The sequence below is a fragment of the Ambystoma mexicanum genome, chromosome 6p (assembly GCF_040938575.1).
Source record: "Ambystoma mexicanum isolate Mex_15411 chromosome 6p, UKY_AmexF1_1, whole genome shotgun sequence".
In the NCBI taxonomy this organism is placed as follows: domain Eukaryota; kingdom Metazoa; phylum Chordata; class Amphibia; order Caudata; family Ambystomatidae; genus Ambystoma; species Ambystoma mexicanum.
The window spans coordinates 459,882,412-459,896,058 of NC_090935.1; the positions used below are offsets into that span (position 1 = coordinate 459,882,412).

General features: G+C 42.1%; 1 protein-coding gene across 1 annotated transcript in view; it reads right to left on the minus strand.

The window, feature by feature from the left end:
- LOC138511519 (molybdopterin synthase catalytic subunit-like) overlaps positions 1-12,700 on the minus strand; it is a 125,671-nt gene extending 112,971 nt beyond the window's left edge. The window contains exon 1 of the mRNA XM_069627260.1: positions 12,580-12,700. Within this exon, the coding sequence (XP_069483361.1) occupies positions 12,580-12,700 (121 nt within the window). The remainder of the gene's footprint in view (positions 1-12,579) is intronic.
- Positions 12,701-13,647: the final 947 nt, after the last annotated feature.

Sequence of the window (13,647 nt, forward strand, 5' to 3'; positions counted from 1 at the left end):
CATTGCCGCAGAATGCCAGCTTTGACACCAAGAAAACAGGCACATACTGGCTGCACCAATATATGCCAGTTTTCCTAAAATATTGCACAATCATGTTTGCTTTACCCATGTTTCCCTGTAATATCACACTAAGAAAGCAGGCACATGTGGTCCGCATCAATATACAACTATATTCACAATTAAGAACACCCTCATGTTTGCTTTGCCTGCAAAGCTAGACATGTTAATGTAACAAAACAGGTGCAAACCTGCTTGTGAAAATATATGCCAGCATTCCCAATTAAGAACATCCCCCTATTTGCTCTGCTCACAATGCCAATAATGCTGCTAGGAAAACAGGCCAGTGCCGGTGGCACCAAAATTCACCATTATTCCCATTTGAGAACAGTCATATTTGCTTTGTCCATAAGGCCAATGTAAGAAAATCTGTTCATGTTGGCTGCGTTAGCATCCACCATTAATGCTACTCACTGCTGGCCCCCTTCATGAAATCTTTTCCCTTCCACTTCACCCTCTCCGTTCCCCCATGTCTCGGCACATTTACTGACTGCTCCCCGGGCTGATACCACCCACCCACACCCACCCACAAACACACACACACACACACACACACTTTTATTTTCCTTTATTAACTTTATTGTCAGTGCCTCATCATGTTTTTCGTTCTTGACTCGTACCTCACGCTACTGCTGTGGAAGGGCTGCTCCTCAAACCCTACAGGCAAATCCAAAAAAAGCAGGGATGTCAAACAGAAAAAGTGCAGAAGAGCAAACCCTTTAAGCTTGTCTACTTCAAGTACCCATCCACCTTGGCCAATGTGCCACAAGTAGCTGGAGCAGCACCAGCTTCCTGTACTTGCATGGTTCAATGGGCATGTGCAGCTGAGCTACACCAGGGTATAACCTAATCTTCTCCACAGCAGATCCAGCCCAGGAGCGCTTCCTCTCGTGCTTGCTGCAGCTGGGGGAAGCACTCAGGTTTTCACTACCTTGACTTTGGCTCCTCTATAATGGGTAGCAAGCAGTTCAGTGCCATGTCAGTCATTATGGTCGAGGAACCTCTGTTTAAAATTAGGGTGACACCAATACCAGCATTTAACTCATAAAGTAAGCTTGTACAAACAGAGAAACAGGTGAGGGGGGATTCGTTTTCAGGAGAAGAGTTACATTTGGCGATTAAAGATGTCACGGTTGTTAAAGTAGAAACTATGATAAACAGATGAAGAGTTCGTGGATTAGGGGTGTGCAGGTTACAGTACTCAATGGTGCAATATTCGAAGGGTAAAGGGTAGTGTAAACCTAGAGGGGGAATGGGCAACTCCTTCTCAATAAATATTGTAGTGTAATCTATTACACTACAATATTTACATAGTCATTATGATTTGTACTCATTTTAGACACTGTTCTTATTTAATGCCTCTACTTCAGAGTAAGTCTATGTCACATTCTTGTCAAAGGCGTTCTAGTGCGAAAAACATAAAAACACCAGTTCTGAATACATTTGCTACCAATTTCACACTACAAAAAATGCAGTTGCATAACAAAGTGCTTGCACTTGCTTTGCATGCCATATTAGTACTAATCAATTGTCCCTAGCTATGTTAGCACATCCTTTTTGTTTATTGAAGTGTTGTATAGTTAAATTTAACCTTCATTACTATACAAAATAGAATATATACAGACAATATTAAAACATTCCCGCACCCAATGCTTCACCACTGGACTACAACAGTATCTTCAATTTCTCCAAAATGTCTACCCTAGAAGTAGAAAAAATCATCCCGTCACTGAAGCCTTCTAATTGCAAAGGTGACATCTGCCCAGCAACACTAATTAAAGATGCCGCCAGAGATTTATCCCCATTCATCACCAAACTGATCAACGCCTCCTTTGCCTCAGGAACTATCCCTGCCAACCTCAAACAGTCCTGGGTGCTCCCCATCCTGAAGAAAGACTCTAGACCCGTTCATACCCACCAATTACCAGCCCATTACTATGGTTGCATTCTTACTCAACATATTGGATAAAGCTGCATACAACCTAATTCAAAAAGGAACAGCACAAACTCCTGGGTAACAGACAATCTGGCTTCCGCCCGCTACACGGAACTGAAACAGCCTTAATCGACTTAAAGACCCAAATAGACGAGCTGAGAGACAAAGGGAAGTCAGTACTTCTGCTCCTACTTGATCTCTCAGCCGCATTCGATCTGGTCAACCATAAAGTCCTCTGTAGAGACCTTGATTCTGCTGCCCACTTCTCCCCCGGAAGCTATCAACTAGATGAACTCCTTTTTGAGCGAGAGAACCATGAGTCTTCTCTCCTTCAGCAGCCGCAGACCCTACCCCGATCCTGTGTGGTGTCCCTCAGAGTTCCTGCGTCTCACCAACTCTATACAATATCTTCACCAAACCTTTGTTTGACGATCTGGACCTTCTGGATATTACCTACACTAATTACGCAGATGATACCCAGATTCTCTTCCGGCTTTCAGGGGATCACAATAAGGACACGGGGTTGGTGAACAAAGTATATTTTATCATCCAAGCATGGATGGCCACTCATGGCCTTTGCTTGAACGATGATAAAACCGAATTGATAATTCTAGGTTCACAGGCCAACATCAAAAAACTAGGTCAGGAATTTTCCACATTCAACATTGACGGAAACTCCATTAAAGTATATAAGGAGGTAAAAACCCTTGGCTTCTACTTAGATTCCACACTATCCTTTGATAAACAGATCAAATACCTGAAATCTTCCACAGCCTACACGTGCAAGCTACTTAGAGCTGGCAAGCCTTTCCTCTCCGACGACAGTTGTTTGATCCTAGCTAGAGCTCTCATACTCTTGAGAATTGATTACTGCAATGCTCTTTACAGTGGGGCCAACAAAATGACTATCCATAAACTCCAAACCTTACAAAATAACGCCTTAAGAGCAGCCTTAGGTATAAATAAAAGAACCAACATCTCCCACCTTAGACGCCATCACAAATGGCTATCCATGGCCAACAAAATACAGCTGAAAACCCCATCATTCACCCACAAGGCCAACCAGAGCTGGCAATGCTAATTGCCTGTTTATACCGAAATATAAGCTTACCACCATTGGTGGTAACAGTTTCCCTGTAAAGGCTGCCAAATGCTGGAACTCGTTACCTCAAGACCTGAGAGTGGACCAACCCTACCAACACTTCAGAAAAAATGCTATAAAAAACATTATCGCTACAGACCTATAGGTCCTGACATTTTAGGTTATACCTGCTGTTCCAGCTCACCTAAGTGCCTTAGTGTTGCACAGAGGATTAACCATGCAATGTGTATCCCTGCACACTGCGCATATCTCACTCTTGTGATTACAAAGGCTATCTCACTTCTGTATATATTTGCACATTTTGGATACTACGTACTATGTAATTTCTGTGTATATTTGTGCATTTTGGTGTATATTCATTGCATATTTGTAACTATGTAAGCTTTGCATTTTCATACTACTGCGCCCATTTACCATGGGTTTGGTGTGCATAACAAATGAATAAACAATCAGCAATTGACAGACCTTGATAGATTTAGTACACAATCTTAGGTCTTTCGAAGAACTGACAAAGTTAAGTTAAGAAGAGGTGGAGTCATGGACAGGATGTGACTAGAGAGCAAAGACGGGACATGTAATGGACTACAGAAATGAATCGTAAGAAAGGGAAATACAGTTTTAAAAAAAGATAAATGTTATTTCATTTTCAGTTTATTTGTTGAAACTGCTGAAGAGTGGATTAAAGAAGTTGAAGCATAATGCTTTCCTCTGGTCTGGACATAGAATTCGCTTCCATGCTCCGCTGCACGGACCTTCGACCACCTGGTATCTCGGCCCTCCTCCGCTGGTTCCACAGGCAACTGCGGGCTTCCTTTCCCCAGGGTCTGGGTTACAATCACCAAACTCATACAAAATGCATTAAAAGCCTTGCCCACTTTTCATCCACAGGTCTGCCAGCATTTAGAAATGGGAGACCGCTGGAAAAAGTAATTTCTGGGGTCATATTACAGAAACCTTGCACCGGTGCGAGTGTAAAGTTGCAAAATATTAGCACATTTTTTTAAAAACTGGGCCATATTGGAAAACTATTGCACCATGACAAGTGCGGTTTGGCATTGTATAAGCACCGGGGCAAATACTGGCCTCTGGCAAAAAAAAATATACATTTTCATTGCATTATTGCAACAGGGCAAAGTTTGCCCTAGTGCTAATGCGGAATGGTATTAGCACTAGGGCACACTTTGCCATGGAGTGAAAACGCATCGAAAATGTATCTTTTTCACAATGACAATTCTTGCCCTGGTGCCTATATCATGCCAAACTGCATTTGTCATGATGAAATAGTTGGGGAATCTGTCCAGGTGTTTTTAAAAATAGGTCAAGCTTTGCCCTAGTGCGAATACCGAGCAACTTTGTACTTGTACCAGTGCAAGGTTTCTGTAATATGGCCCCTGAAGTTCATGTCCCACATAATTTGAATGTCCATATTGCCAGTGGGATGTGCGGGCATTCCTCAGCAGCTCTGCTTTCTGCTGCCTCGCTCTTTCTGCTATCAGTTAGGGCATGCACCAACAGGCATGCTGCTGCATGCATTTCTGTGGAAAAAGAAAGACTGGCAAGTTATGTTGTGCAACAGATATGGAGCAAGAGTCAGTGGTACTCATCCATCCAGGCACAGGAAGAATGCACAGCAAATCGGCTCCTTTCCAACTTCCACATCCCGCCTTTGGGGCAGGACTGGCTCTGGGAAACTCTAGGTTAGACCTCTTATCCCTGGTTGAGATGCTTCCCCCCACCCCATCCCTCTTGACAGGGCGTGGTCCCTGCCACTGCCATACTTTCCAGAAGCAATAGGTTCAAGAAAAATTCCTGTGCTGTCTACCACAATGCCACCAAGCTGGACTGCAATGCCATTACGTCCTCACCCAGACAAATCAAAAGGAGACAATCTGAGTCAGAGTAGAATTGTGTTGGGAGAGAGACTCACATGGAGCCTACAACTAACAAAATACTGTGGTATTGGCTATATCTGCTATGTGCCCCATTCACAATGTACTCCACAGTGGATTACGCACACACAAAAGATACCCGGTAAACCAGATCGATAGCGAGCTGAAAGATGATTCCCAGGATTTTTGGCACATGCATGGAGGCGTGTCAACAGTGTAGTGAAGTATGAGCACAGTCAGTCGATGCATGCATACTATTCCTTCATAAGTGGAGCCGTGTCAACAGAAAGCACAAACCAGAAGCATGAATTTCAGCACAGTTTAGGACTTGGACACAAATGCAGCTTCAGATGCAACTATTGGCAAGTGTTTGCACTAGAAGATAATGAATTCAATGTAGGGTTCCTCTGGCCTATGGAATGCATGTTAATCTCAATCCATGCTGACCAAATGGACAAACCTAGACATAAATCACTCTTAGTCTACGAAAATCATTTAAAACCACTCTAGGACTACTACGTTCAAAGGACTGGTATCATCTCTGTCATATCATACACTTGCAGGACCCCTTTTTTATAATAGACTTAAATATTGGTAAATTATGGTATTTTTAATGCAGAGACAGTTTTATGCTGATAGTTTAAAGGCTATAATAAAGCGGAGCATTACACATGAATACAATAACATTGCACAGTGTGGATACAAAATACTGTGTGGATACAAGGAACATCTATAATAGTTCTCAATTTCTTTTTGCAATGCATTTTACATTCATTAACATCATGCACTTGGATAGCTCACTTTCAAGAAGGACATCCAACTCTGCTTCAAGGAACATTGAAAGATGATTTTATTTAATGGTCTACACAGTTTAAAAAATATGATCTCGCAAATACGTACTTGTGGTAGGGTTTCACGCAGTGGCAATACATTTAATCCACACTGCAGTCACCTATTCTCAGATCTGTATTCTTAAACATATTATGGAGATAAAAGAAATGAGTAACCCCCTTATGTGTTCTTTTTGCTACTGCCTCAATTCTTCTTTTACCTACATTTAGTCTAACATATGGTACACAATAGTATACCGTGCTTAACATGAAATATTCTATATTCTAGAGTACTTAGATTCGATTGCATTCATGTTTTCCTAGATTGGCTTAGTTTATATTTAGATTATTTTGGATTACATTTAGATCTTTGAATACATTTTAATCACACGTTTAGTTTGGCTTGGAATACCTCAGATTACTTTTAGAATCCACTGGATTACTCCATATTACTTTTACATTAGTGTAGTTTACCATCGATTCCTTGTAGATTACCTTGTATTGCCTTAGATTCTTTGATTATCTTATATATGTATTTACCCCGATTACATGGGTTGCTTCAGATTCCATTTAGATTACCCAACTGTGATAATCATCTTGCAAAACGCAAATGAACCATGAAAAGGCCACTTTTCTCTTTATTTGTAAAAGGAGAAATACATTTCACATATGCTTCTCATCCACTTGTGTACTCTTCAGATTTTCTTTTTCTCCAGGATATCACAAGTTCATAGAGACATCCTGGTCAGTTGGCATTTTCATGGTTTCCATGGATGGCAGCATGCTAGTACACCAAAATATTCACTGTCGGGTAACGGCTTCTAGGATTTGGGAGTCTGTTGTCATTATTGAACTTGCGACTTCATCATATTACTTTACCTATTGCTTACCTACAATTCCTTTTCATTATGAAAACCCTAATGTGGTCAATTTCCCTAGATGATAGTCCAAGGTTTTCACTCCTTTTCCTGCCTCCTGCCTACTTCCTTACAACCATTGCCTGCATGCCCTCCATACGACTAGCAAACCTGACTTTCACCTTATGATCCCAGTTTGACAATGAAAGTGGGCTCAGTTTGACATTCCCAGAGACCTTCACATTCCCAGTAAGCTTCCAGTACACTATCATTCCAAGTAAATCCCCAGATAACCATTCCTTGTAAGCTTGCTGCTTTTCCCATGCTAGTACATTGCCCTGAAGATCCCAAATCAGCCCTATGTCATGGAGCACAAGTTGGAGAAGGCCTGCACTCGTAGATGTTCTTGAACAGGCAACATCTCTACACTGCATAGAACATAATGGACCCATCATTCTCAGTCAAGGCCGTCCAAATATTCATGATTAACTGTGATCCCATACATTGACAACTGCACTGCTGTTAGCAGCCAATCAAAAACATGCCAAGTGAGCAGATGAAGAAACAGCGTTAAATAGACAGTACTATGGTAGAAGCAGATCGTAAGAGGGAAAACATAATATCGGAAATCAGGAAAAATTGAAGGTGCCAAAATGGCAGAGATCAGATTCTACTTCACCTAATAAGAAAGAGAAAGTCTTTCACTACTGCAGCCATCTCTGTAGCTCTTCAAGCTCTGGGGGAGAGAGGGGCATAGGAGCATTTGGCTCCTAGGAGAAGGACCTCCAACTGAAAAAGGCTAATCATTGGTTTGCTTCCTAGAACACATGTGGTCTTCTGCCAAGGAATACAGTCAGGGTGCTGCTCCTTGTTCCGATGACCACCATGAACTTGCCAGAGAAGTGTTGGTAAGAAGTTTATCAAATGGGATGGAGGCATTTCCTCACATATAGACAGAGTTCAAAGCTTAGTCAAAGTCCAATTCAGGTCCTTTGAACCCAGCACAACAATGAAGACCAAAATGTGTTACCTTTGTTTGCTTCCCTAAACACCACTGCATGGAGCTCCAGAAATATGGTCTCCAGTCTCGGGTATGGAGCATTTGTGTCTTTAAAAAATAGCATTACATGAGCCAACAGAATGCACACCTATGGAAATGATTTGAGCACCGCAGCCAACGAGAGCTGGGTGGGTGAAGATTACAAAAGCAGAAGCATAGATAAGAAATAATACAGGGCATAGAACTGTCATAGCCACAAAACCATCCAATGTTAAATGACCATGCAGAAAATGAAATTGAGAAGCAAACAGGAAGGACGAATCCAGAACCTGCCTGAACGTCATATACCTGCGTTAGCTGCACCAGGCCCAATCAGTCTGAAGAGATGGGAAGGAGGTGAAGGAGCAGTGCAGCAATATCATTGAAAGTATGGGGCGAGAGAAGTCCTCTCATGACCCTCCTAGTAGTTGCTACACTTATACATCTGAAAACCATTTTAATGTCTACCCTCTAAATGTAGTCTTTTAGTTTAGAGTCAGGGGGATGGCAAAATAGTCTTGTGTCCATTAACCATTCTAAAGTCAGAAGTCTTGGGGGTATTAAACAGCACATTGTGCAACATTTTACCAGAGGGAATTTAGGCCACTGTTGTATCCATTCTTTCGTTACCTCATGTATATAAAAAGTCAGAAGTCTTGGGGGTATTAAACAGCACATTGTGCAACATTTTACCAGAGGGAATTTAGGCCACTGTTGTATCCATTCTTTCGTTACCTCATGTATATAAAAAGTCAGAAGTCTTGGGGGTATTAAACAGCACATTGTGCAACATTTTACCAGAGGGAATTTAGGCCACTGTTGTATCCATTCTTTCGTTACCTCATGTATATAAAAGTGTTTTAAATGTAAATAATATACCTCCAGATCTCACCATTTTAAAAGTGTGATTCTGTCCATCCTCAATCTTTGCTCCCTGAACCCACCTTAGAGACGTATCAGTCCTGAACTGACAGAGCTTAACCTTTGAGACCCAGTAGTTTCTGCTCAATAATAATTACATTTTTAAAAAAAAAAAAAAAGCCTCGTGTATGCGGCGGTTATGGATGACAACTGGTTATTCAACAATGTGAGCTTCAAGATTAATTATTGAACATTTTTGTAACTGAATTCCAAACTGTAAGTGACACCTTCCTGTTGCGCACAGCCAGGTGACCAAGTGCCAGACGTGACTACGTCTCATGAAGGGAGATGTGCAAAGAACATTGCAGATCATCTTTCTACTCATTCTAGGCCCGTTGAGAAACTCTTATGAATATGAAAATGAAAGATGCTTTTAGATTTAAAAACGGAATCATTTATACACAGTGAGTTTTAATGTACAACAGGGAAGTGGGTTTCCAAACGTTAAAGACATCTATATTGAAATCTAGATGCTACTCAGTGGCATAACAAAATGGGGGTCTCCCCCCTGCGAGCAATGTTGAGGGGGTCCCCCCCAGGGCCCAAGCTCGGCACAAAGCACAGGCAGCGCCACACTCTGGGCATGCCTGGACCACCATGCATGTGCATGAGGATCATGCTGCTGAAGGGAAACTGTGCGCTGCACTGGGCCAAAGATGGATGTGTTTTAATCAAAACCCAAATCTTTCACCTAGCGTAGCTACAAGGGGCCCTGCACTTTGCTCCTGAAATCCAAATGTACAAGTCAACTGTGTGTGTGGCCAGTAATATTATGAACAGTAATGATACCATAAGAAAACATGTTCATGCTGGTTCTGCTAGTATATGCCAGTATCCCAATGTATACACATTCCCTTGTTAGCTTTGCTCTTAATGCCAGTAAACCTCTCCTGCCACAAGAGGAAAACCGGTTGTTATTGCTGCAGCACACATTGCCTGTCCAACCCCCACACCACCATGTAAGAATGCAGATATTCACTTTGTCCACAATGCCAGTAAAACATGCAATACTACAGTAAGGAACCATTTCTGCACCTATGCCACCACCCGAAAAGTATGAACACACACCATGCTGGCTTTGCCCCCTACGAGAGTAACAAATGCCATGCCAAAGAAAGAAAAAGTCCAGTCTGCCTGCCCCATTGAGCTATAAACTTCTAACCCTCTGCCATGTAATAACAATTCATGAAGTTAGGTTTGCCCAAAAATACCAGTAAAACATGGAAGAAAACATCCATGATCCAATGGCCCTTGACTGGGCCCCAGCTTTGCATGCGTACCTTCCTACCCATTCACCCACCAATCACACACCCATTAGCGGCTGGTGATTAAGTTAATTGGAGGGGTATAAACATTTCCAACAAATATGCCAGCGAATGCGAGCGTAGTGATGGAGTCCGAACTAACCAAAAGTGGTTTGTGGTGGGAGGGTTCCCCTCCCCGTGAAATATTTTTGAATAATGGATCAAAATGGTGCATTATATAGCACACTGTGAAAAATGTGTTAGACAATTTGCAATTGGTGGTTTTAATCTAAAATCAAATATATGCACTTCACAGTGCGCAGGAGCATTTCCATGGTGCCTTTGCCCATAATATATGCGATACATGTTCACGCTGTCTGTGGCCATATGCATTTGCCAGTATTCCCGTACGAGAACATACTCAGGTTTGCTTTGTGCATAATGCCAGTAAAGATACTATAAGAAAATATGTCCAAGCTGGCTCTGCCAATATATGGCAGTATTCCTGTGGGGGGACATTCTCCTGTTGGATTTGCCATTCAAAATGCCATGCCACAATAAGAAAACATGTCCAAACTGGCTGCATAGAAATGCCAATCTACGCACGTAATAAGACCAATCATGCAAGAACATATCATGCTTGCCTAATCATGGCTGCCCATTAAAAGTGTGATGCCACAGTAAGAAATGGCTAGACTGCCTGCACCCAAATAAATGCCAGTCTAGCCAGTTAAAGCAAGCAGAATACGTATTCATGGATTATTCCCCAAAATGTACAAACTCCCCACCCCCAAATTCTGCCCCTCAACTCCACTTGCCAAAATGAGCTCTGACAGATTTCCCAGCAAAAACACACACAGGGAAGGAATTGGGACGGAACAAAACAGAGCTGTACTCTGGCAAAATGGACTTAGCAGAGCGCTGTTCCGTGTAGATCAGAGACACCCATTCAGTTTCATTGGGTCCATTCACACCAGCACCCATACACCAAACACTTGTTAATTCACAAGCATGCATACACTCACTTAATCACATACATTGCATAATTACCCTTACATGCACACATACAGACATCCATCATGCACACGCAACATCCTAGTTTGCATGCAGGCACAATTAAAAAAATAGGTTTTCCTTTCTTACCTGCCGTTTTCCGGTAGCGAGGGACTCCTCATCAAGCTCCCTGAGCACCGCCATGATGACAGGAAGCAGGGCAAACGCCAACCTCCCATTATCCGCAGGACGAGCTGTAGCCGCATCCATCACAAAGAAATGTTCCAGTTACACAGCGGGATGGATCCTCCATTTTGTGGGCAACTGGTACATTTCTTTCTGAAGTCACACTCTGACTTCTGAAACAAATAATTTCTTTCAGAATCCTCTGGGGGTTTCCCCCAGGACATGGCACGGCAGGGCCCTGGCATGACACCAGGTAGCTTCCAACACAGACGCACACACATACACTTCTTGAAAAAGCTATTGTGGGAATGTGTAGTTACCTTATGACAAAGGACAAAGAGCCTTATTATAGAAACCTTGCACAGATGGCAGTGCAACGAACACCAAGTTGCCTTAGTGCAAACAAATTCGTTCACTGCATTTCTGCTCCCCCCCCCCAGGGAAATGTTTGCCTTAGTCTTCTTGCTTATTGTGCATGAAAGGAAGATGTTAAACCGGGGCATAATGGTTTGCACATTGCTCTTATGCACTGGGGGTGGGGGGTTAAAGTTGTTTGTTTCCACCTTCTCGTTTCTGCTCCTTGTTTTATGCCAGCATGTCTTTTTTTCCATAGGAATCCATTGTAAATGCAACTGCCAACCGTAATCGATAGGCAGCATTAACATTTAATGAAACATGAAATGTAAAACAAGTTGTTAAATGGATTTTGCCTGTTTCAACGCGTTGCCTTGTATTTGTGAAAAATTGCACGTATGTGCAAATTTAGTTGTCCCCTTCATGCATTCCCACTTTTCACAAAATAAGCCTCCACAACATAAGTGATTTTTTCAGGTCAGTAGTTTTTTTTTCACTGATCAATCAATCTGACATCCACCCATGTATGGAGGAGCAGTAGGGTCAGTCGCAGAGGCAGTGCCATGGGCCCCAAGATGGCCATGGCAGCCGCCAGTATCCCAGAGTACATTTAAATGATGTCCAAAGGCACACTTTCCCATGTGGGAGGAATTCTAAAAGAATTAGGTTTGATATGAAAATGCTTGCGGTATTCATTCAGCCGTACACTATCCATCATCTCTATAGGTTGTCTTAGGCGTTAAACACCTTCATTAAAATGGCTTGATTTTTGCTTAAATAGGAACACGTTGCACCAGCCATCTAGAATTTTAGAAAGAGCACGATTACTGATGGTACTTACTTTTTTGCAGGTGCAAAGTAGCGAGGTGCTGAAGGCCAGTAAATTGCAATTTTCGCAATGGGCATTATACAGAACTAGTTCAACCATGATGCTAATTGTTGGATATACAATGAACAGCTGGTGACATAGGATTCAAATTGTACTTCCACTCGGTTAATCACAAAGGAACACATTTCTAAAATGAATCTAACGTTCTTGAACGGTACAAAAGGTTTGCGTTTGGAGCAAGTGTTCAGAGTAAGTGCACTTCTAGGAAGTACCATAATCTGATTGAAGAGGCAGATGAAAAATGATATCTCCTTTTAAAATAAAAATACAATTGAGATTTACCTATAAACAACGACACAGCTCCACAGGAGGGTGATATTACAGACTCCGAAACATCCTCTGAAGAGAGTTTGTCGTGGCTCACTTTAATAATGTCTCTATGCAGCTCTTCATTTTCATTCATATCTAATGGCAAAAGACAACATTGAATCACAAAACCACAATTCAGATTGCAAGTCAAATGTGTAACTGCAGGCCAGAGGCTGCCACCTTTATAGCTAATACAGCTCAAGTTGTACCTCTACATTTGTATATTTGATTGGCTAAACACTACTTACAGTTTAAATGCATGTGTAATCTCCTTAAAAAGCAAGCTACATCACAGGGATTAATCAATCATCACAGGCATGTCACAGGGACGCTGATTGCAATCTGAATTAAAACCTCCAAAGAGATCAGACTCACACAGCCCACTTCTGAATTAACAGGTTACTCAAGACCTTATTACAAAAAATGTAAACACTTTTTAAGAAAGATGGTTAACGGGCTGACTGTGGAAAGACTAGCTTTTACGATGTAGGATAGCCAGATTTGGACCGAGAACCATCACAAGTTGGATAGTCTCAATGACTCTCTCCACCCTTTTCAGGTCAATGCTGTGCTGCAAAGATGTGGTTCTAGGACCGGTTTTCCATATCCCCTCACTCCCCAAATTGAGGTGACATTTTTCTTGCTGGAGCTTCATTCTGGCACCCATACACCACATGTTTTTGACATGGTAATTCCATGCCCAAGAATTGGCTCTGTGTGCATCTACGGAAGTAGAAAATATTTTTTTTACAGAGGTGGAGAATGGGAAGAATAAAACCACAGAAGATATTGGACTTCTGCTACTACATGGACATTGGCAAGCATAACATTGTTCTGGCCCCCCCTTTTGAGCCGCCTACCTAGTGTAGGATGGTAGCGGTAGAACTACCACCAACCAACACAATATTGTTTCTTCCTTAGAGCAAGAGTCATAGTACACCGCAGCGTGTTTGAGGCTGGGAGCGTGGTAGGGTTGGAGAACTTTTTGATGTTTCTGCACAAACACATAGGAGTAGAGAGAAAATTCAGCATGTGTCCAAG